This window comes from Biomphalaria glabrata, chromosome 4, assembly GCF_947242115.1.
Source record: "Biomphalaria glabrata chromosome 4, xgBioGlab47.1, whole genome shotgun sequence".
In the NCBI taxonomy this organism is placed as follows: domain Eukaryota; kingdom Metazoa; phylum Mollusca; class Gastropoda; family Planorbidae; genus Biomphalaria; species Biomphalaria glabrata.
In genome coordinates this window covers 56,054,910-56,079,527 of record NC_074714.1, presented here as the reverse complement: position 1 = coordinate 56,079,527, position 24,618 = coordinate 56,054,910, and the positions used below count along the sequence as shown (strand labels likewise).

At 34.8% G+C, this 24,618-nt stretch overlaps 1 protein-coding gene across 5 annotated transcripts; it reads right to left on the bottom strand.

Annotated features, from left to right (window-relative positions):
* Positions 1–1,052: 1,052 nt before the first annotated feature.
* Positions 1,053–17,084, bottom strand: LOC129925694 (homeobox protein 2-like). Of its 5 annotated transcripts, XR_008777398.1 has the most exons (8): positions 16,880–17,084; positions 16,095–16,207; positions 14,762–14,879; positions 10,274–10,412; positions 9,949–10,038; positions 9,480–9,568; positions 2,600–9,001; positions 1,053–2,496 (listed from the first exon to the last, which is right to left on the bottom strand). XR_008777398.1 is itself a non-coding variant. In XM_056025767.1 (7 exons), exon 7 carries the CDS (start codon positions 7,054–7,056, stop codon positions 5,689–5,691), a length of 1,368 nt encoding a protein of 455 aa, XP_055881742.1. In that variant the 5' UTR covers positions 7,057–9,001; positions 9,480–9,568; positions 9,949–10,038; positions 10,274–10,412; positions 14,735–14,879; positions 16,095–16,207; positions 16,880–17,084; the 3' UTR covers positions 1,053–5,688. The 5 variants fall into 5 exon arrangements, 4 of the variants coding, with proteins under 4 accessions (XP_055881742.1, XP_055881740.1, XP_055881741.1 ...); XM_056025767.1 differs by having other exon boundaries at positions 1,053–9,001; positions 14,735–14,879; XM_056025765.1 differs by having other exon boundaries at positions 1,053–9,001.
* Between the last annotated feature and the right edge of the window lie 7,534 nt (positions 17,085–24,618).

Here is a 24,618-nt window from a genome sequence, read left to right as displayed (position 1 = left end):
GACATTACCATTCTCAATGTAATCATTGACACTAAGACATTACCATTCTCAATGTAATCATTGACACTAAGTCATTACCATTCTCAATGTAATCATTGACACTAAAAAATTAGCATTTTAATCTAAAAATTGACATAACATTCTCAATGTAATCATTGACACTATGACATTACCATTCTCAAAGTAATCATTGACACTAAGACCTTCCATTCTTAATCTAATCATTGACACTAAGACATTACCATTGACACTAAGACATTACCATTCTCAATGTAATCATTGACACTAAGACATTACCATTCTCAATCTAATCAATGAGGTTAGGATGTTTCCATTCTCAATCTAATCATTGACACTAAGACATTACTATTCTCAATCTAATCATTGACACTAAGACATTACCATACTCAATCTAATCATTGACATAACATTCTCAATGTAATCAATGACACTAAGACATTACCATTCTCAATGTAATCATTGACACTAAGACATTACCATTCTCAATCTAATCATTAACATAACATTCTCAATGTAATCAATGACACTAAGACATTACCATTGACACTAAGTCATTACCATTCTCAATCTAATCATTGACACTAAGACATTACCATTCTCAATCTAATCATTAACATAACATTCTCAATGTAATCAATGACACTAAGACATTACCATTCTCAATCTAATCATTGACACTAAGACATTACCATTCTCAATGTAATCATCGACACTAAGACATTACCATTCTCAATCTAATCATTGACACTAAGACATTACCATTCTCAATCTAATCATTGACACTAAAAAATTACCATGGACACTAAGACATTACCATTTTCAATATAATCATTGACACTAAGACATTGCTATTCTCAATGTAATTATTGACACTAAGACATTAACATTCTCAATCTATTTGTACCGTCTTGAATGGTGTGAATGTTGATTGAATGGTATAAGGGCCTGTTCTGGCCTTGATGTAGTGTTCTTGTATTCTTAATCAAACACATCACATATTATGGATAAAATAAAAATTACAAACTCCTCTCTGGCAGACAAATATTTATTACATCAAATAATAGTTCATAAAGTAGGCAATCTCAGCCATAAAATATCATCACGAATTATTTCACATCAAATACAAAGTACATCCTTAGAAATATCTCCAATTAGGTACTCATATTATTTAATCCTATTTTATAAAACAGAGACACCTACGTCTCTTGATACATCATGGTGCTAACTTACTAAAAAATCGTGGTCATGTGATCAAAAATGGTACCTCTTTGCTCGACAATGTGTAAGACCCATTTTCACGTGAACTGAAATCATCTCGTGCATCTCACTCTAATCATAGTGTTACACCATTGACACTAAGACATTACCATCCTCAATCTAATGATTGTCTCAGTGTTATCATTGGCACTAAGACATTACTATTCTCAATGTAATCATTGACACTAAGACATTACCATTATCAATCTAATCAATAACACTAAGACATTACCATTCTCACTGTTATCATTGACACTAAGACATTACCATTCTCACTGTTATCATTGACACTAAGACATTACCATTCTCACTGTTATCATTGACACTAAGACATTAACATTCTCAATCTAATCATTAACACTAAGACATTACCATTCTCCATCTAGACAAAATTTACATGGTCACAGTTTAAAAGTGAGTAAAGCAACAAACAACAATTAAATTTAAGAATCTATATTCATTACCCAGCTCAAATACAAACAGATGCTTAGATAATAATAAATAATTAATAATATAAATAAAAAAATTAGTATAAAAAATATCAATAGTGCAACAACTTGTATTTTTTTTTTTGCATTTGCATAGTAACAGAACTGGTATAGAAAAATACAAAAGACATAAATGTGGGAGCCACCGCTGGGCCAAAGTAAAAACACAGCATATTTTTATTTTTTTAAGCATTGTTCACCCCAGCAGCAGTAAATCGCTACATGGCAAAATAACAAAGCAAAATTTGAGTAATGGTTTAATAATAATAATGATGCTGAAGATAAAAGATGAGTGCAGTGTTTTCATAAACCCTATTACAACCTACTTTCCTCTATGGCAAAAAGGTGCCTGAGTTAATCTTTATAGTGCTTACAGGAGTACCCCGTTACGCCATCCTTGAAGATACCATTTGGCATGCAGTCGCCCCCCATGTGGGATAATTTTCCAACCCATCACAGCTGTTGAATAAGTATTTCTTCTATACTACCCACACCAGCCTCCAGCAGAACATTTTTTTAAGGTAGTTCTGCCAGTGTATGAAAGTTTGGTGAGAACTACTGCTTGGATATATATATATATATTTAATATGAAACTTGAAAAAACTTCTTTTTTGAAACAAAACTAAATATAACTTTTATTACAACATAACACTAACCCTAATACTAACCTAGATGAAATGAAATAAATCTAGTAGCAATAATATAAAATGGTATTTTAAACAAAATCTAACTCACTACAAAAAACCTGTCTGTACAGTTTCAGATCCCTGGGTAATTTGCATTACACTAGACCATTTTTGTAATTTCACCATCCTCACTGCATATCCGCCAACCAATCGCTAATTTCTCAACGTTACCTTGGAAACACCCACACACACACACTCCATAACACTGCTATACACATTTTTATGAACATACAAAATATAAACATTGTATAATTATGTCTTTATATAACTTTTGTTTTATAATTATTTTATCTAAGTAATTGACTAAGTAATTGTAATCATCGTCCTAAATATAATTTTGAGATCTTGTTTTCTAGTCTTAACATTACGAAAGATAACAATCTAAAAGGTTAATAGTTACTGAGCTAACAAACTAATATTAGAAAATGGTAAAATAAAAAAATCACTGAATACAATATATTTACAGGGTGCGTCAAAAAAAATGTATACACACTTTGAACTGTCATAGACAATTTATTTCCCGTTCTACAATGCTAAATTTCAGCACATGGAAAGCTTAATGTCTAATTAAAGTCAAAGTCATCAAGATAAGGCAGAGGAAATGGTTGGGAGGGAGGGGGTCTGTCAATGAACGTTGAATGGTGTAATATTGAGTTCTTACTTCCTGAAGTACTCTAGACACGTGACAAGACAAACACTATACGACTGACTCAAGTCCGTTCAGCAGACAACATGAAGTTTATTTTACTATAATAATAATAATAATATACTGCACTCCTTGTTAGTGCTACAAGTCAAGAAATAATAATCCTATCCGCATAACAGCGGTATCAAAAGTATCCAATACGTTAACAACAAATCATGTCTGCATCTCAGCGGGCAACACTGTGTAGAAATATAGATTAACTAATACATGTCTCAAAAGACCACTGGCAACAACTGCCCACAAGTTACTTTCTAACTGAAATTACTACAGACTTTTCTAAGTCGCTACTGTCCATCCCGGACTAAAATATACTTGACCACTCGGTCCAAAGAATAACACTTGACTTCTAACTTGACTTCACTTGACTGCTTTACTTGACTGACTGACTGACTTCAAAGTCAACTTTATTCATTCTACTTCCTGTTTTCTACATTAGGAATTCCACGTGTCTTTTAAACTATTAACATGATGTGAACTTTAGATCATGCAATGTCAACTAAGACTGTGACATTACGCCCTTTCCCTAAAAAAAAAAAAGATTTTGTAAAAATCTTTTGAAATTTAAGTAATAATACTATTATATGTATAGTCACATCTTTTGAGAGAGAAATAATCCATACAAATGTACAATGTGTGCTATAATCTCTGGCACATGTCTTATCATGCCATCAAAAAATTTGATGAGACTAATATATGGTCTCATTTGACCTTACAATATTTGAAAAAATATTTGTCTGTGTAGACAACATTACTCAAAAAGCAAGTGTTTCTTTACACAAAATTTCAAAGTAAATTCTCAATTTATCAAAAGAATGCTTTCAATATTAATTTTACAAAGGAATGAGCAGCCATGAAAAATGCTCGTATACAAATATACTTAGTTTATCCCATCAGGTTACATAATCAGATGAAAAATATTGACAATGGTTACATGGTCAAATGAAAAGATATTGACAATGTTCTTTAAAATAAATCAATGCAAGTCAAATGTATCTATAATAAATATTTATGTTGTCTCAATGGTTTATGTACAAAAATAATGGCAATGTTTTGACAATGCTACTAAATCATGAAAGTCAAGAAAATATATTCTTTAATGATGATTTATGAGGAACATATTTAAATCATCAAAGTCATAAGCATATTAAAGCATCAAGGTCGTTATCATGATATTCATTTGGCTCATATGTCTTACTGTGAGCACAAGTTCTTTTAACATAAGTGTAAGTTACAATCTTCTCTCGAAAAAATGAATCAGCTTTTCACGTTATGTAACATCAAATATGTTACTTCGAGCCATTAATAGTGCTCTAATAGTCTTCATCACTCAAATACAATGTTCTATTCAAAAATCAAATATATTACTTTGAGCCATTAATAGTGCTCCAATAGTCTTCATGAATCAAGTACAATGTTCTTTCAAAAATGAAGTATATTACTTCGAGCCATTAATCATGCTTCGATAGTTTTCTCATATCCATACAATATTCTTCTCAAAATTAGTGTTATCATCACATAATATATAATATAAAATATACTGCTTGAGCCATCAATAATGCTCCAAAAGTTTTGTCATTAAATACAATCTTCTCCTCAAAAAATATCAGTGTCTACATCACACATCATCAAATATATTACTTCACGAGCCATCAATAATGCTCCAATAATTTTCTCATATTAAATACAATCTTCTCAAAAAGTCAGTGTCTACGACACACATCAAATGTATTGCTTCACGAGCCATCAATAATGCTCAAATAATTTTCTCATATTAAATACAATCTTCTCCTCAAAAAATCAGCGATTACATCACACATTATATATATTACTTCATGAGCCATCAATAATGCTCCAATACTTCTCATATTAAGTACAATCTTCTATTCAAAGATTCAGTTTGCATTACACAGTATCAATTATTTTTCAAGCCATCAGTAATGCTCAAATAGATCTCACTAATTAAATACAATATTCTTTTCAAAAAATCATTGTTTACATTACATATCATCAAGTGTATCGTTTCAAGCCTCGAATTAAGCTCAAATAGTCTTCAAAACTGATATGTGGGAAAAAATAAATTCATCAGTGAAGATCAATGTCACAGTCATATCTATACAATTTACAAAGGTTATGTACATTTGAAAAAATGAAAAATACATTTCAATAAATAGTGTCACATACTCAGGTTTTAATATGACTGCGTTCTGTTCAAATGGACTCTTGGAAAAATAATTTACACATATGCAAAAATTGGGCACATATGACCTTTTGAAGTGTCATGTGTACAAATACAATCAAAGTTATATGTAGAATATGGCATCAACAGATTCAATGAATTACACTTGTACTGCCTAATGAGTCCTTAACGGTGCTAGTGTTATGTAAAATAGTGTGATAATTATAGTTGTTGACTTATGTGAACAATGTCATTGTTTAGTTATATTACTGATATTTAGTGATTTTGTGATGGTGTTGTATCCTATTGTATAATAAACAAAATTGTATGTTGTGCTGCCCTATGTCTAGCTTGCTAACTACTAGTGTCATGTGTGTTTCCAGTTCTAATGTTACTGTTTCGTGATGCGTTGTCCAGCCCGTTTGTAAGTAATGGATAGGAATTATTTTCTGGAGTTGAGTTCATGAATGCTACATGTTCGTGTTCGTGAGTGTCGATGGTTGCGGCTGTGTTGTCATAACTGCTAGGGCGTCTATGGATTCTATTGTTGCTGTTACTTTGCCATCTGTTTGAAGTATTTCTGTTGTATCTGTTTCGTTCGTAGCCATCACGTCTGGATTGTCTGTGATAGTTCTGAAAGTTGTTGGTATTGTATTGCTGTCTTCTTTGATAGTTCTGGAAGTTGTAATTATCGTTGTTGGTGTTGTATTGCTTTCTTCTATCATTAGGGCTGTAACTTTGGGTTGCTCTGCTGTTTCTTCTGTTGTCATATTTATTGTCTCGATATGTGCCACTTTGATACTGGATAGTGCTTCTGTTGATTGATCTACATTGGCTCTTTATGTGACCCTTTATGCCGCAGTTAAAGCAGGTTTTATTGTTGCTGCTGTATTTGAATTTACTTGAATCAGTGTTAATGGTGGCAGCTATTTGATGGTCTCTTCTGTCGATGGTGTGATTGGGATGGCTGTCTTTGAATAAATTCAGATTAGTTATGAGTTCTGTTTCGTTTTTAATTTTCTTCTCTTTCAGGAAAGTGAAAATGTTGTCTGTAACATTCAATAGCACACTGTCAATTAAGAACATATCAATGATTTGGTCTGGTCTCATCATATCACAGTTGGAGAGTTCAAGCCACTTTAAGATATTTTGCTTAATTTCAAAAATAATTCTGTTGTAATCACCGTTCTTTTGCAATCTGATGTCTCGAAAGAGTTTTCTGTAGTGGTCCTCGGATTTGCCAAAGTGTTCGAGGAGTCTGTTTTTCACAGCCTTGTAGTCAGTCTTTTGTTCAGGTGTCAGGGTGGCTATTATGTTCAGCGGTTCACCTGCAAGATTGGCGAGTAGGTGCTTGGCCATATCTCTAGGAGACATGTCATACGTTGAGGCTATGTGCTCAAATTGCACAATGTAGTTTTCAAGAGTTTCGTTTTTCTCATTGAACTTATGGAACTTCGAGACGTATGGTTTGGCTTGCTGTGTCAGTGGTTGTAATATGTTCGGATTCACTTTTGCAGCTTCCAGTTTAGCTAACTCAACTTTTCCCTCTATTTCTTTCATTTCTTTCTGATGCGCTCTTTCTGCCGCTCGTTCATCTCGTTCCGCTACTTCACGTTCTTTCTTCTTTAATTCATCCAATTCTCTTTCGATAAATTCTCTTTTCTTTTCACCCTTCAATTCCATTTCGCTGGCCAACTCCAAGATTTTATCATAGGTAGACATTGTTGATAGGTATGGGTTTAGGCTTCAAGTGTGCATAATGTCAATAAATATTAAATAATCTTCAACGTGTATAAAGTCAACAAATATATAGGATTCCAATCTGTATGTAGTATTAACTGTGTAGTGAGTGCTTAGTTATCAAAATACAAATAATAATGTCTCACTTTGCATGTATCTTTGATATTTAAATAATAGATGGCCAATAAATGTGTTGAGTTTGTAATCAATGTGTGCCAAATACAATGTACAAATGAGTCAATAGTAATAAGTGTTGCGTCAAAATGTACCAACAAAATAATCAGAGTACGAGAAATGTGTCAATACAAAATAAGTACAAGAGCTCAAAAAATAAGGCTCTAATTCAAGTGATAGTATATATGTACACAATATTATTACTTCAAATATATCTTTGTAACATGTTATATGTGCAGTGAAAAAATGAAAAAAAAATTAATTAATGAGAGAATAAAGAGATAAATTAAAGTATAGGTGACGAACACAAAAACAATATAGATAACAATACAGTCTGCTTTAAAAGAAATCAATAAATAGAAGACTTTGACAAGAGAATCACAGATATGTAAATACAAGACTTACACAAACAAACAATATGAATACAAAGAGAAATCACACTACGATTGTACAAACAAAACTATATACCACTAAACAAAAAATTTCTAAATGATCTAGAAGTCCCTACCGAACAAGGCTGGTCTACTCGGACCTTATTAGGACTAGGAGAACAACAAGAAAATCCCTAAAGATCCCTATCAGATGAAGTGAAATGGAACGGAACAAATAAATTGTGCCGATTCAGTCTCAAAACATAAGACAGACCCACGCCGACCGCCCTTTAAGGTAACAAATATAAAAAATGAAAATCAATTTAATATGGTTCCAAGAGTTATCAATCACTAACTCTATATATAATCAACTTCAATTACTGCTATACCACAGCAAAATCAATGTACTTTATTAATCATATGAATATATTCAATCCTTAATTATAACTTACAGACTTTCTTTTGTAGACTGATGTAGATTAATCCTCTCTTGTAGCTTGTCAAATACAAATACAGCTTGAGTAGTTCAATAATAATCCATGGGTAAGGTAACTAAGTAATCCGATTGAGAATACACATCAATGTGAGCATCAAAGTAGTAGTAAAATAATCCAGTCATATGCCATAAGATGGCTCAAATGCTCAAGTAATGTTAAAAAATATTTCCTCTTGACCTTTACAATTAACACAAGTCCAACAGGTAATCCAAATAATCCAATAAGATAATCCAAAATGTAAGTGTAGTAATGCAGGCATGTGTTATTTCTTCGTCGTACAACGATGACTAGGAGAGCGCCAATAGGTACAAGTTAGTCCAACTTCAACGTCAAAGATCAATAATCCAAAAGTACTTGAACATTCGTATAAATAATCCAACAGTACTTAAGTGGAGAACTTCAGCTTAGATAATCCAAATATGTAAAGTCTCTGAAAAATTAGAATGACCATAAGTGAACAGAGGTCTAAATGGAGGACCTTCTGTATAGCAATGTAAGGTGAAACCTCGACAATGCAAGAGCGTGTCAGAAGTTGGTGACGAGCGCTCACGTGGAAACGATGTATCATCTGTCTTCAGGCGACGCCTTGAATTTTACACCCACACAAATGTATCAGCTGTCTTCGAGCGAAGCCTTGAGTTTTTCACCCACACAAATGTATCAGCTGTCTTCGAGCGACGCCTTCAGTTTTTCACCCACACAAATGTATCAGCCGTCTTCGGTTTCTGCCGATGGTGATGTCTCAAGATGTCGACAATAGTGGAGAAATAGGCATTGACCAGGTTTAAAATATACATATAAGATCCTTTTTTGTCCAGTAGATATAATGGTCAGTTTGTAGACTTCATCAAGCCCTAACTTGAGAACTGCTTGGTCAGACACAAACTGTGAAAGATGGAATGTGATAATATGAATATATATATATATATGAATACAATATTAAAGTGCTGACTTATTTATTACTAAAGCATCTCCAGATTTTCTTTTGCTAAGTCTTTCTTTTAACCAACTGGTGTGGCACAGCAGTAGGCTCTTTTTTTTTTCATTGCAAGTCTATGGTTATTTTTTAAAAATCTTTTTGTCTACCAACACTCTTTAAACTATTTCCCAGGTGGATTCCCTACTTTAAATTTCTGTCTGTTAACATTTCAGCAAAGGTACAAGATATGAATACATTGCTTATGTCCTGAGAATGTTCTGCATTAGACACTTTAGGCCTTCTCTGCTACTCTATCACCTAAATAAATTAAGTTATGCTTCTTTTCCTTGCTCTTTGTTTCACTGCCAAGTTTGATACTTAATACAAAAAGAGTCAAAGGAATTCATCAGATTAATTTAATATTTAAAAATAGAATTGACTCACCATTAGCTGTCCCAATGAATGAACCATAATGTCAGGTTGACCATTATCCCTATCTTACTGTACCAGACATTCATGCTTGTTAGTTTAGCCTAAAGATAACAATGGTAGTGATATTTAGCTGCAAAACATTCTACTAAATTTATATAACTGGTAATAAATTATTGTTAAAACAAAAGAAAGTCCATAGAAAAGAGATACAAATAAAACATAAAACAGTCTAATTTAAAACTAAATAAAATGATTAATTTAAGACTGGATGGCTGCCTGGTTGTGCAGTATGCACACTGGATTATCTTTCACAATGGTGCCAGGTTCATATTCTGCCAGCTGACATCAAACTTTTGAATTCATTTGTCAGTAATTATATTTTCTTTTTTTTTAATACAAGCCTCATGCAATAGCAGTCTTTAACTTTTTCTTTATTGTTATAAATTATTTTAAGCAGAAGAATCTAATGAAATATACTTACAAAACTTCCTTTAAGATTTCAAGTTAAAAGTTGTGGGTGAACATCATCCCAGGGTATACCAGGACTTATACAGATAGAGTGGTCATGAGTCTGAAATACAAATAAAGTGATTGTGTCTGAAAAACTTTTTTCTTTTATTAATCAGAGTTAATATGTCATCTAGGTATGTCAAATAGATAGGTTTTCCAACCTGTAGGTATGTCTGACAGATATGTCATAAATAGTCTTACAGTCTAGTAATGTAACATGCTACAAATTTTTTCTTTAGAATCTTAAGGGGAGGGGAGGGAGGTAAGAAGAGTGCTTTTAAGAAATTATGACTCACTATGGTTTCAATTACAATGGTCAGGTCAGTTCATCAGGGCTGATCAATCCAACAAAAGATCCACTATTTGGTAATTTACCTACGCCACTGTCATGCTTTAAATATTTCCAGCCAATAGAAGTAAATTGAGTTGTATGTGCTGAGAAAGGAAGACAAAAAAATGTTTGTAAAATGTTTCACATATTTGAGTTGTTCCTTCAGAGTTGAAGATAATTTACTTCCTAGTCCTAACTTCCAGCAGGATGACAGCAGGCAGGGTATTAACCCAGGACCATCGAGAAGTCCAAACAATATACCACACGACCAGGCAGCCAGCCTGTATGTATTATAAGTGTGATTCAATATGTTATAAATCTATATTTTATATATGTTATAAGTGTGATTCAATTTGTTTAAAACTACAAAATTCATTTTTTTTAGGTTTACTGTTTTTGACAGTCAAAATAGTGGTTTACATTTTTTTCCCACCATTTAAGAATTCCGATTACAATACAAAATTTTAAAAAATAGAAAAAAAAAACACATACACACATACAAAAGATTTGTAAAAAGCCTTGGCAGTCACATCAAACATTTTTTCAAAACCAACAACATGCATATCCTTGATACAAAACACACACACTGGTCATTTTAGCCATAAGAGATGTACCTGTTACCAGATGTACCAGTAAGGTTGATTGGCTGTATTGTTAAAGATTAAAAGCAAACCATTATCCATACAGATCAAGTTTCACTAGAGGAAAGATTTTTTTTCTTGGTATCCAAATTCTTATGTATAAGATTTCTATAATGTGTCTTCTTTCTACTATAACATGCTCAGTACACTTTTATTGTATAAATACGGTAAGGGTTATATAATTTGGCTCTAAATGAAAGATTTACCTGCTTTCCATATGAAGGGAGGGGGGGGGGCAAACATTATAGTTTCGGTTCTAATGCAGTCATAAGACCATATCTAGTATGACAGTCGACAGTAGAAACTTGCAATTAGATTCCATTATAGTTTCGGTTCTAATGCAGTCATAAGACCATATCTAGTATGACAGTCGACAGTAGAAACTTGCAATTAGATTCCATTATAGTTTCGGTTCTAATGCAGTCATAAGACCATATCTAGTATGACAGTCGACAGTAGAAACTTGCAATTAGATTCCAAGCAATAGTTCTACAAGTATATAGTGAATTTAAGATGTAGCACATAAATTATAATTTCCAAAATCTAAACATAATTTTTCTATTGCACAAAGTTATCCAGCTAGAGCTAAATTTTAAAGTAAGAGGCAATTCACAGTTGGAAACATATGAAAATATATAGTAAAAATATTAATGTCCATCATGCATCAGGTTTAATTACAAAATGAGGATACTGAACACTTCAAGAACTTTAAATATTTCCTTTTCCACAACCAAGGTAACCAATCGAGCCTAGTAGGAAGCGTGGTCAAGAGGCCAACTATGCTTGAACTTGGCTTAGCTTGGCTGCCTATGAAGGGGGCAAGAGGTTCGACACACAACTCGAGTTGAGTTGTGTTTACTGAGTGCTTTAAGGCAGTTAGAAAACCTACTCCCACTGGTCCACAAATGAGATTGGACCATAGTGCTCTGAGCATGCTATAAGCATGAAAGTAGCACTATATGAAAGCCATAATTTATTTATATAGTAAATATTTAGGGTTAGAAACATGCTTACAATTCAAGTAGATTTCCTTATTGAATGACACTAAAAAATGTAATCATGTATAATCTGGATATTCTTCTTTGTTTTTATTATTCATTAACTTCAACAGACCTACTTTTTTTTCAGTGTCAGAGCAGAAGCACCAACAAATGTTTCATTTTTTTTTATCTTTTTAAAAAAAAAGACTCACAACATAGCAAGTAAACTGCTTTACTATCGAAGTAAGTGGAATTAATTTAGGTGAATAGATAGTTCCAAACAGGATGCATGCCATAGTTTTACTTCTTCTAGACTTAATCATTATTTCAATTTATCAGACAATAGTTACCCAGATAACGATCATGACTGCCAGGTCGTGCAGTTTGCGCGCTGGACTGTCGATCGGATTTATCGATGGTCTCTAGTTCAAACCCTGCCTGCTCCCATCCCCCGTCACCCTGCGGGAGGTTTGGACTAGGAAGTAAACTATCTTCAACTCTGAAGGGACATCCGAAACATGTAAAACAATTTACAAACATTCCAAAGATAAATACATGTTAAATTAGTTATAACTTATGAAGACATATAGCTATTGACATAGTTTTGATTTAAATTTGAGGATAAAATGTAAAAACAAAAAAACCTTCATTAAAATTATAACAAATAGATAGTTGTATATTCTATAGCCCCATTTTCTAAAAGATCAATAGCAAATATTCTTTTTTTATGCTTTTTTTAAGCCTGCTTAGCATACTTTATAAAAGTGCATAATTTGACTATAGTAAGTATTGCTTATAATATTAGCCTTTTCTTGCATCAAAGTAAATCAGAAATATTATTTTATTATTATTCATCAATTTAGTGGCTCAGAAAAGAAAAAATGTCTGATTTATAATTTTTAGAATAGTTGCAGATTAATATGTAATAAGAATGCCTTTTAAAACTTGCAATCTATAGGGCTTGCTAATAAAAATACCAAAGAGTGGAGATCTATCACAATGTGAGAAATGGCGAGGCATCACTCTGCTGTCAGTACCAAGCAAGATTTTTAGCAGAATCCTACTAAACAGAATAAAGGGAGCATGTGATGAACACCTAAGGGAAGAACAGGCCTGATTCAGAAAAGGGAGATCTTGTGCTGACCAAATAGCTACACTCAGGATAATTGTAGAACAATGTGTCGAATGGCAATCTCCTCTCTATGCAACTTTTGTTGACTTTGAAAAAGCTTTTGATAGTGTCGACAGAGAATCTATTTGGACTGTAATGAGACATTATGGGATCCCCAATAAAATAATAACCATAATCAAGAACCTTTATGATGGTTTCACCTGCCAAGTAACCCACTGTGGCAAGCTGTCAGAGGAATTTCCAGTCACAACAGGAGTCAAACAGGGATGTCTTCTTTCACCACTCCTGTTCCTTCTAGTACTGGATTGGGTCACAAAAGAAGCCTACTCTAACGCAGGGAAAGGAATCCAATGGACTCTCATACAAAAGCTGGAAGATCTGGAATTTGCTGATGACATAGCCCTATTATCACACAGACTACAGGATATGCAAGAAAAGGTCACAGCTTTAAGCGAAGTAGGAAAAAGAGTAGGCCTCAAAATAAACCACCAAAAAACTAAAGTACTTAAAGTAAACAATAAACAAAGTGGAGACATAGTATTGAATTCTCAGACAATAGACCAAGTAGAAAATTTTATATACCTTGGGAGTGTAGTCAGTATATCAGGTGGAACAGATGAAGACATTAAACGCCGTATAAATCTAGCATGTCAGACATTTACACAGCTAAAACCAACCTGGAAATCTCCTTACATCTCAAACAAGACTAAACTAAGAATCTTTAACTCTAATGTCAAGGCTGTCCTACTGTATGGTTCTGAAACATGGAGAACAACTGAAGCCACAACAAAATAATACAGACCTTCATCAACAGATGCCTGAGAAATATCCTAAAAATACACTGGTATGACAAAGTAGAAAACACCAAACTGTGGGAGATGAGTGGACAGAAAAATATAGAAGTGCAGATCTTAGAGAGGAAGTGGAGATGGATTGGTCACACCCTTAGAAAAGATACCAGCAACAGAGCTAGGCAGGCCTTAGAGTGGAACCCCCAGGGAACAAGACGCAGAGGAAGACCAAAAAGAACATGGCGACGCAGTGTACTTGAAGAAGCAGAGAAGACCGGGAAGAGCTGGGACACCATCAAAAAGCTAGCAAGAGACCGTGGAGAGTGGCGTGTTTTTGTCGAGGCCCTATGTTCCATAAGGAACTCAAAGGAGTGATGATGATGATGAATCTATAGGGCAGATGATGTAAATGTCATCTGTTTCAGTGGCCTACATTTATAAAGGTATCATGATATGGCCAGCACAATGATAAACCTTCTTTACTTCCCCAACTAATGTCATTAGAATTGCATGGACTTGAGGCACTCTAAGATCCTGAAATTCAAAAACAATCTTCACCAAGATTTGAACCTGAAAACTCTAGCTTAAAAGCAGTTGCACTTAACCACTTAGCAAGTCCCCCCCCCCATTAAAAAAATCAAATGTTCCATTATGAATCAGCACATCATCATTTGCAGAGAGAATTGCTGCCAATCTTTTGACTATACAGGATATAGCTAGCTTAAGTACAAAAGAGAACTTTATTCAAGAATTTTTAACTTTGGCTGAATGTGCATTGTGACAAGCTAATTCAGGAACTGGCTTATACTGTAACATTTATTTAAATATTTTAGACTAAAATTACAACTATTATACACTAAAATAAAATGTTATTTCATTCACTATGTCATTATGTTATGGAGTGTTTACCCTGGCCCAGCATCCTCCTCCTTTTGCAGCATTACATGTACTGTAATCTTCAGGGGCCCAAAGACTTTTTCCAGTGATGTAAGCCTCCAGAGAATCATATGTACTTGGATAATGGCAGCTGTGAACAGAATCACTTTTGCATAACACTTTCCAAAATGTACAAACTATTTAAATATATTAATATATGCCTTTATTCTAAAAACAACCTCATAATAATATACTTATTCTTTTAAAAGTTTCATAGAATTTATTACATGCTAGATATCCTTATATGTTCACCTAGATGTCTACAAGCTAGCAGAGCTGTTTGTTAGAAAGTTGATTAGATCTTTCCAAACTCAGAAAACCACTTTCAAAACTTAATAAATAATGAACAATACATAAGTTACACCTAAAATATAAATGCCAACAAAAGAGCTATTCAGGCTTCAGATGGGAACCCACAGACACAAGGCACAGAGGAAGACCAAAAAGAACAGGACAACACAATCTTCATATCTTCTAGGCTACAGGCATTACTTCAAAAAAGAATATAATTATGTCCTATGCATTTCATGATCAATCTAGTCATGCATGTTAATAAGTTACTTCAACTCTACTAAGTCATTGGTTTTCCTGGCCGATTGAGGCATCCCATTCCCCTCTCTAATGGCATTAGGGAAAATTGAAAATAATTATGTGGTGTTGTCTTTTTATCTGTTTCTATCTCATCATCACTAGTTTTGGGGAGTAAAAAACATAACCAACATACCCAATAACATTAACAGATTTAGCTCATTTTTTTTTAATCTTTTAAGATGTCATGAGCAATATCCCATCCTCCATCATGTGCTATAATTAAAATATTTTTAAAAGCCATTTAAATCTAATGCATTTCTCAAAGTCTGCAAAGAGAGAGATAACAAAGATGTCTGGTAAATGTTGTATGCAGGCCTTCTAACAGAACTAATAATTTTAAAAACAAAAAATGATTTAGAAAATAGGACCCTAAATATACAATCTGTTGAATTTCAATAATCAATTTATTTATGAACCATCTGGTTTATTATATATTCAAAAAATATTTTGATAAGTTTAAAAGTTATAGAAGATTGTCCTTATGATCACTTGAGAAAAAATGTCAATATACATTTTATATCATTTCTACAATGATTCCCTATAGAATAAGTGATGCCTTTTGATGACAAGAAACTATTCTAACTCTTTGACAACTATCAGATACATCCAATATGATCTGGTAAAAACAAAGATCTTCACCTTTTCCAAAAATATACAAGTATTATTATACAGTATGTCTTATAAAGATAGTATAGTATAAAATGTAGACAATTACCTTTATAATAAGTCCCAAGATAAGTTAGGAATGCATATTTCCCGTGGCTGTGCAGCCCCAGCTGAGACCTACATATTTATATAATCAACACTATAGCCTCTCTCATTCCATATCTGATGAAGATAAATTAAAATTAGTTGTTAGATTTATACAAAGTCCCTGTGGGGCTGAGGGGCATACACCAGTTGGCTACCTTTCAAGGGGGCTGGATTTAGAATTCCAGTAAGCACCATACATTTTCATAAGTTTTCAATTTAGATTTGGCTTGAGCTATGTTGCAGAAAGGGTTAAGTAAGGGTTGGAAACAGCATGGAAATCTTCTCCCAAATACTGCTTCTCCCCACATGTTCCCCAAAGAGCTTAAACTGAGCACTGAGCAAGTTTTATGTTATGATAAACCAAAGAAAAATAATAAATAAATAAACATCTAAATTTCATTCAACAGAAAAGTAAAATCTAGACAGTCAACTGTTAATTAAGGCTAGTAGAAACTAGAACAAATATTCGTTTTGTAGAGTTCATTTTCAAGAATGTTTTTTTTTTATGTTGCTATCTTGACTAAGGCTAACTCATTTGACACAGAGGGCATTTCAAACCCAAGCAAAGGGGCATAGCACTTGTAATACATATTAACATAAACTTTTTCATATAGAGTTAAATATAAATATCTTTATATTATGAACTAAACTGTGTATGTAATAGAGACCAACAAAAAAACAAAAACAGTCTAGAGAAAACCAATACATAAGACCATAGAAAGTGTAGGGGCGGCAACGGAAACTTACCCCAAAGTAGTCTATTGTTAAATTATGCCTTCATTTAGCTCCAGTAATCCATCCCTTCTTTGTCTACTCAATCAATCATATACACTCTGGACTATCATTTGGTGGTCTCCATGATCCTAGGTTAGACCCCTGCCTGCTGCCACCCCACATCTTCTTGTGGGACGTTCAAGCTAGAATGTAGTTGTTTTCAACTCTGAAGGAACATCTGAAACATGTAAAACATTTTTACAATAATCAGAATGGGTCACCACAATTTAGATCTGTACAGCTGTCAAGAAGCCCAAAGCTTTTGATGTGATATTTATAAGGCTTTGAAGGATTAAATTGCTTGTACAGCCATCTGCCTTTGAAGCCCACAATCATTTCGTCGATGGCCACATTTTGTTAAGGTGTGTAAACTGTGTTGTAATTATCAATCAAGAGATTGATAAAAGGCTCTATTTTTCTTTTACCTTCTGCATCTGGTTCCCCGCAATGTAACATTGAACAAAATAAGGACAAGAACCTGTCCCTTTCAAACATTTCCGAGAAAAATGGAGTAAAAAAAATAGCATCGGTTGAGAAGTAATCCTGTATGCTTGGTTTTTTGTTCAAGCCCATAGCCATGGTGGTTGCCAAAAATTTTATCATCTCATACTTGGTTACAGGTTTCCAGTTTTGAAATCTTGACCTATCCTCAATGGCGTGTTTTGCTTCACTTTTTTTAGAGCATAGGCATTGATGTGCTCTATCACAATATCCATGATGGTACATGTGAAGAGGGAAGAGAAGCAGTCCAGAACAGAAGATGACTGGGATAAATAATTTTCATTTATCCTACGCTCATTCTTGGGTGCAAAACTGAACACTTCTGAACAGGTTTTTGGTTTCAAAACCATCTCCAACCATTATCCAGTCAGAGATAGATCTATTTATAACAACATTATGATTATCATTTAGTTTTCTTTATTTGCTTTTGCTACCAACAACTGGAAAACATGATAACAAAGAAGTGGGCGTTGCCCCAGCTGTTTCTTCTTCATCGTCACTGCTTTCACTAGATCTAGGTCTAATGCCATTCTGATTCTCGTAGTCACTATCTGATGAATATATTATATTATCATTATCATCTGAGGAAAAGTTATTAAACATTTCTAATGCTTGCTGAGCAGTGATTCGCCTAGATCTAGAATTAGTCTCAGGTCTAGAAAGTCCACTAGATTCACCTAAATCCATTTTAGAATCCACTCAAAACGAAAAACACAGTGTCACTAAAACAAAGATTTGAAAATAAAACGTGTACGTATGGCGTCCAATCTACAATAAAAGGAAAGAACAATCACTCTCTTAACCGGAAAGTAATAAAGAATTTAAAAAAACGAACTTTAAAATAAAGAAATATAATGAAACAAACACTATATACCAAGTTACTCAGGGAGAGTAACGCCGCACTCTACAGCGCTAGGGAAGTTACTCCTGGAGAGTAACCCCGCACTGAAAGTGTTAACTGAAAAAAAACAACATTATTACATTATAATAAATATGTCATAGAAAAAAGCAGTTTTAAAATCATAATCAAGAAATTACTATTTTTCTCAAATTTACCTTAATTATAAATAGTCTAAGATTTCATTCCCCTGAATCTCTGGATAGTTGACAAAGTAGTTTTGAAGTTGCCTAGGAAAAAATTTTTTTAGGAATTAGTTTCAAAAAGATCAAACTCATGCCTGTAATAAACCTTCCTCAGTTACCAGAACTATAAAAAAAATCCTGTGTTTGGTACCATGGGGTCAGTTTAAGCTTTATTAGTCTCATTGTAATTTTTTCATTTATGTTTTGAATTCTCTTAATTAAATAACATTAAATCTCTAAAATCAGTGGCCTGACTTTTAAACGTATCTGTTTGTTTCTAGTGTAACAGTGTAAGCTTACTTTATCAACTCTATGCAGTCTCATTTATTCTATTTTACATGTTGTTGTTTTTTTTTATTTGCTTAGTTGTTGTTGTTTTTTAAAGCATCAAATTTACATAAAGAAAAAAATATCTTTTTGATGTAATTTTTTTTTTGCCTTTTTATTATGTTTTTCTTTAATAGGCCTACATAGATCTCTATATATTTTGAACTTCCAAATTACAGCAGTTTTTTGTTTAGAAGCCATAATGATATTATGCACTATGCACATTACCAAATTAGTTAATTTAATTAGGTTTGGACAAAGATGTAAATTAGATTTATATAGATCTTTACCTTTACCTATCCCTTAGTCTGTTGGACCGTTGGGGCACCAGGCAAGATTTGTCGACTGTCTTTCTCCTTTCCTCCCTTTTTTTTTTGCCTTGTTTAGAACTTCTCTCAATGGCAGGCCTGTCCATTCTTTAATGTTGTCCTCCCATCGCTTTTTCTGTCTGCCTCTTCTTCTTTTCCTGGCACTGTTCCCTGAAGGAAGGTCTTTGCGAGCCCCGTAGATCTTGTAATGTGGCCAAAGGTTTTAAGCTTTCGTCTTTTCACAATAGTTAGCAGGTTGTCATGGGCTTCGATCGCTACAGTAACCCTGTCTCTGATTTCTTGGTTTGTGAATGTGATGCCTAGGATCTTTCTGTAGCATCTCAATTCCATTATTAGGATCCTCCTCTCAAGCTCTGCATTCAACGTCCACGACTTGCAAGCATATAAAAATGTGGCCATGACCAGAGAGCGCATCAGTCTGATTTTGGTGCCGAGGGCTAAGCCCTTATCTTTCCATATTATTTTAAGTTTCGAAAGGGCTGCTGTGGAATGTGCTATTCGGGCCAATAATTTGGGTTTTGTTCCCTCATCTGAGACAATAGCTCCGAGGTATTTGAAGCTGTTAACACTAGTTAGCTTTTCACCTCCAATACTGATGCCTCTTTTAAAGCCCTGATGGCTATTGGTCATAATTTGAGTTTTTTCGGCATTTATTTGCATGCCATATGCTGCGGCAGTCTTGTCAATGCGCATCACCAGGTCAGCTAGTTCTTCTTCTGTCCCTGCTAGGCCGTCAATGTCATCTGCGAAGCGCAAGTTAGTAATTCTTCTTCCTCCAATGCTAACAGTACCTTCATAGCCCTCAAGGGCATCTTCCATTATCCTTTCAAGAAAGATATTGAAGAGTGTTGGTGACAGTAGGCAGCCTTGTCTTACTCCAACTGTGGTTTTGAACCAGTCTCCAATATTATTGTTGAAGTACACCACACTGGTGGCATCCTTGTAGAGGTTCTGGATAACTTTGATTATGTTTTTATTAATGTTGTACTTTTCCATTGTCGCCCAGAGTGCTCACTCTGTGCCATACTCGATCGAAAGCTTTCTTGAAATCAATAAAGACATGGAAAAGATTCTCTTGGTGTTGGAGATATTTCTCACAGAGTATTCTGAGGTTTAAGATTTGCTCTGTTGTGCATATTGTTATAAACCTGGTGGTGGCACAGATGGGGGTAGTGGTGTGTGTGTAGTCAGCCGACGCAAATCGCCCCAGGCCAGCGCTAGACGAGCGGTCAACCGTGACTAGTTACAACGATCGTCCGAGTCGAGGGTCAACAGGACAGTTCGGGAAGGATCGCCGACGTGAACAGAGCTCAGGAGCGTCACGAGAGTTATAGTCATCTGACCACCTAGAAACGTCGAGGGGCGTTCTGTCCGGTTCGAGAAGGCCAGTAGGGACCCTATATAAGAGCGGAGGTGTCGCAGTCAAGACGGTCGAGAAAAGGGGCTCAATACAGCAAGGTTCAGAAAGCGGGTTCACGACAGGAGTTCAGAACACGGTCGACTACAGCACAGTTCAGCGGTGTGGTTCTGTACGGAGCATTACGACGGTTCAGTGCGGAGTACTGTCAAGTACAGTTGAGACGAACGGCGTCTTGATCTTGGTCTGTGATCGAGTCCGACACAACGAGCCCAAGTGTGTGAAGTCAGTCCCGAACTGTTGAACCCAGTGCAAGCCCGGAACGAGACGGAGAGACCAGTGCAAGATTTGATACGGCGGAGAGATATTTGTTATCGCAGAGCTATTTGTACTGTTCTACGTGCTGCCAATTGTACAGTATTGGCTGTTATTTATGGACATTAAACCTTTACGTTATTTTGGAGCCCTGACTTGTTAAGTTCTTTAAGTTGGTGGTGTATGGTGCAGTTTGCAGAGAGCCTGGATAGTGAGATTCGTAACAATATATTGGCATATATAGATCTAGAGTCTATTAATCTTTAATTCATAACATGTTATGATGACTGGTAATCTGATTATTATTGATTATAATTATGACATGTCACATGGTCACTCATGGTGTAAAATAAAAATGATAAGATTCTAGTTTCAACTTGGCAGAATTTAAGTCATTGCATGACTAGATGCATGACATAATCATCTTCTTTTTTTCGAAGTAACGTCTGTATTTTATAAGATAAGAAGATTTAACAATCTAATTCTAATATATATAGAATCTAGATATCTGTCTACTCGTCTAGATCTAGATCTACTTACGGTAAAATCCGCGGAGTCCTTATCTACCTACCTTTTGTTGGCAGTGGCCAGGGAATGGTTGAGTGTGGTGACTTTATTATAGGCTAATCTTATCTTTTAAATTACAGACACGTCTTCAAGAAGACATGCTAATTACGTCAAATGCGCTTAATGTGTCAATCTAGTCATGCATGTTAATAAGTGGCTTAAACTCTAAGTTGGTTTTCATGGCTGATCCAGGCAACCCATTCCAGACTCTAATGGCACTAGGGAAGAACTTGTACTTGTAATCAAGGGTGGATTGGATGTCAAAATCGGTCCAGGCATTTCTAAACAGTACATTTCGTAAATTGTATATCATTTGATGGGTCTCCAATTATATGCCTATCTGTTCTCAAAATCATTGGGTTTTTTTAATGACGTATCGATAAATATATGCATGCTCTATAATACTCTACATCTTTAAAAGAAATATAGGACTTATGTTGCTTTTGAATTGTCATAAAGAATGAAGCCTACTAATAGCACTGTCTACGTATGTAGGTATATTACATTATTTTTGAACATGTGTGAGATTAAATGAGTATTACACTGTAGTCTGTAAAAGATGTATTTAACTTGACGCTCATATAGTCCCTTATATAAGAGAATATTATAAAACCTTTAAAAATTGTATGCGTGCCATAGTGGCATTCATGAGACCATTTACGCCAGGCATGTCAAACTCATTAAGGTGTATGGGCCACATAAAAAACTTAGTATAACCTGAGGGGCCGCAGCCAAAAATCAGTTGCAAAACAGCCTACTAGTTTTATGTAAATTATAAACAATAGAGAGGAAATGGAGATGGATTGGTCAGACCCTTAGAAAAGATACCAGCAACAGCGCTAGGCAGGCCTTAGAGTGGAACAAAATGTAGCTTGCTTTCACTGCAGACTCATTCTCGTTTTTCAGCTTAACAAATACTTGTTTCAATTCAAGTAACTTGTTATCTCTTATTTTCCAGCGTAATAGTCTAATATTATTTTGATAATTTTTGAGCTGGCCAAGCGGGCCGCATGCAAAGTGTTGCCGAACGCCGTGTTTGATATGCCTGCTTTAGGCCCCTTTGAGTACCGGCCCACCGGGCATTTCCCCAAATGTCCATATAGCCAGTCCGCCCCTGCTTGTAATAATATAACATTATTATTGTTATAAAGGAGGGTGTTAGATTTATATGTGTATCTGTGTATGCTGTGTGTTTGTTTTCTTGTAGTCTCCCTTATTCTACTGTTCAGTGTTTTCACGTTCGAACAGATCGAGACAGCTGGGGGTCACTTACAAAGGCCGCGGCATACACATTTGAGACCAAAAGAAAATCTGCTGCCGAGGACAGACGCAGACGGCGAAAAGAAAATCTAATTCGACCACCTGAGGACAATGGTTATTCTTGCCCTGTGTGTGACAGGGTATGTAGGTCACAGCGCATCCATGGGGAATACTGCATTCCTCACTAATCTTCGAGGACAAGCCTTATTAGTGTGTTGACGTGTTTTTCTCAAGTATGTTAGGCCTATAATTGTGTATTACAGTCTCCTGTTAGTGTGTTGTTTTTTTCATCTTCTTGTTTTCATGTCAATAAAATTGAGTTGCATCTTAAACATCAGTGTTGAAATTAAATATTAGACTTAATTGATAGCCTAATATATTAGAGGCAATACAGTATTTTAGATAAATAGCTAACTAAATACTAGCCGCAACAGAGTCGATAGGATACCTCTAAAAGTCGCCTACTGGCATCTGGTTGGAGGCGGCTTCAGAACGAGACAGGTGGAGGTCACTTACAAAGGCCTCGGGATACACATTTGAGACCATAAGAAAATCTGCTGCCGAGGACTGTTGTAGACAGCGAAATGAAAATCTAAATAGACCAGCGGCGGACAATGTTTACGCCTGCGCTAGATGTGGCAAAACATGTAGGTCGCAGCTGAGGAGGCGTAGCTACGGGAAATACTGCATTCCTCATTAACCTTCAGGATAGAAGACTCAAAAGTAAAGTAGCAATTATACATAAAACATTTTTTATCCATAATCTTCAAATACAAAATTTAATAAAATACTCAAAAAGAAACAAAGATAAAGGCACATTCTTCGTTCCGTATGCTAGGACAAATGAGTACAAATGCTCCTTCTTTCCTAGTGCTATTAGTGCTTGGAATGGGTTGCCTGAGCTAGCCAGGAAAAACCAGTACGTTTCTTAGAAGAATTTTAGGTCATTGTTTAATATGCATGACGCGTAGGACGTAATCATCTTCTTTTTTGAAGTATCGACTGTATAATATAATATAATAAGATATATTTTGTCTCAATAGTGTATCTCGCAGCCTTTGTAACAAGTCTCGAAGTCTCGTTCTGAAGTCGCTTCTGCCAGGTGTTTTCTATGTCAATTAAAGCTTGCTGGCTCTAAGCTGATCTTAAAATGGTTTCTTGGGATTGGAGAGGGGGGGTGAACATATGTTAGGCCGACCTTTCTGCTCACCCAAAATAAAAGGATTGCCTTAAGCGTATGGCCGATTGACTGCAGAGGAAGACACAAGGGGATCATTAAAAACGCTATGAAATTACACTCAAGATTTCTATCCAAGAATGTGGAACTAATATCGGACTGGGAAAACGTAGCTTAAAATCGATTTCTTGTAGTCGGAATTGTCTTGCTGTGAAAGAAAGACAACAGCTGCAACAAGAAACGTAGAATAGAGCTAATTTAATAAGGTATAGGCTTCCGTAGGCCATGACTAATTTAATGATCCAGATAAACTCGCCTTTTGCATCCATCTTAGTGAAGGCTACATTCAAAATGAGAATATACTTAAACTTTGCGAACACATTGAGATTTTATGTGTGTGTGAACTAAGAGGGATTCGTGCTCAGTACCAGTACATGACGATGATGTTTTATAGACATCTTTGATCACGAATGAGAAGCATTTTGTTAACCGGTACATGATGATGTTTTGTAGACATCTTTGATCATGAATGAGAAGCATTTTGTTAACCACAATAGATGAACAATGGTAATGCTGTGCTGCGAGTGGCAAAATATATAGGTCATAGCTGGTGCTGCGAAGCAACAGGAAATACTGTATTCCTCATCAATCTTCGGACTGGAAGACAAGCCTTATTACTATAGATCCTTAGTTTGATTCTTTCCCTTTAACAGGATGTTCTTCATTACGGAGAACTCATGATCCAACTCTACTAATAACATAATGAAACAGATTTGTTGTTTTCTTCTCCGAAATG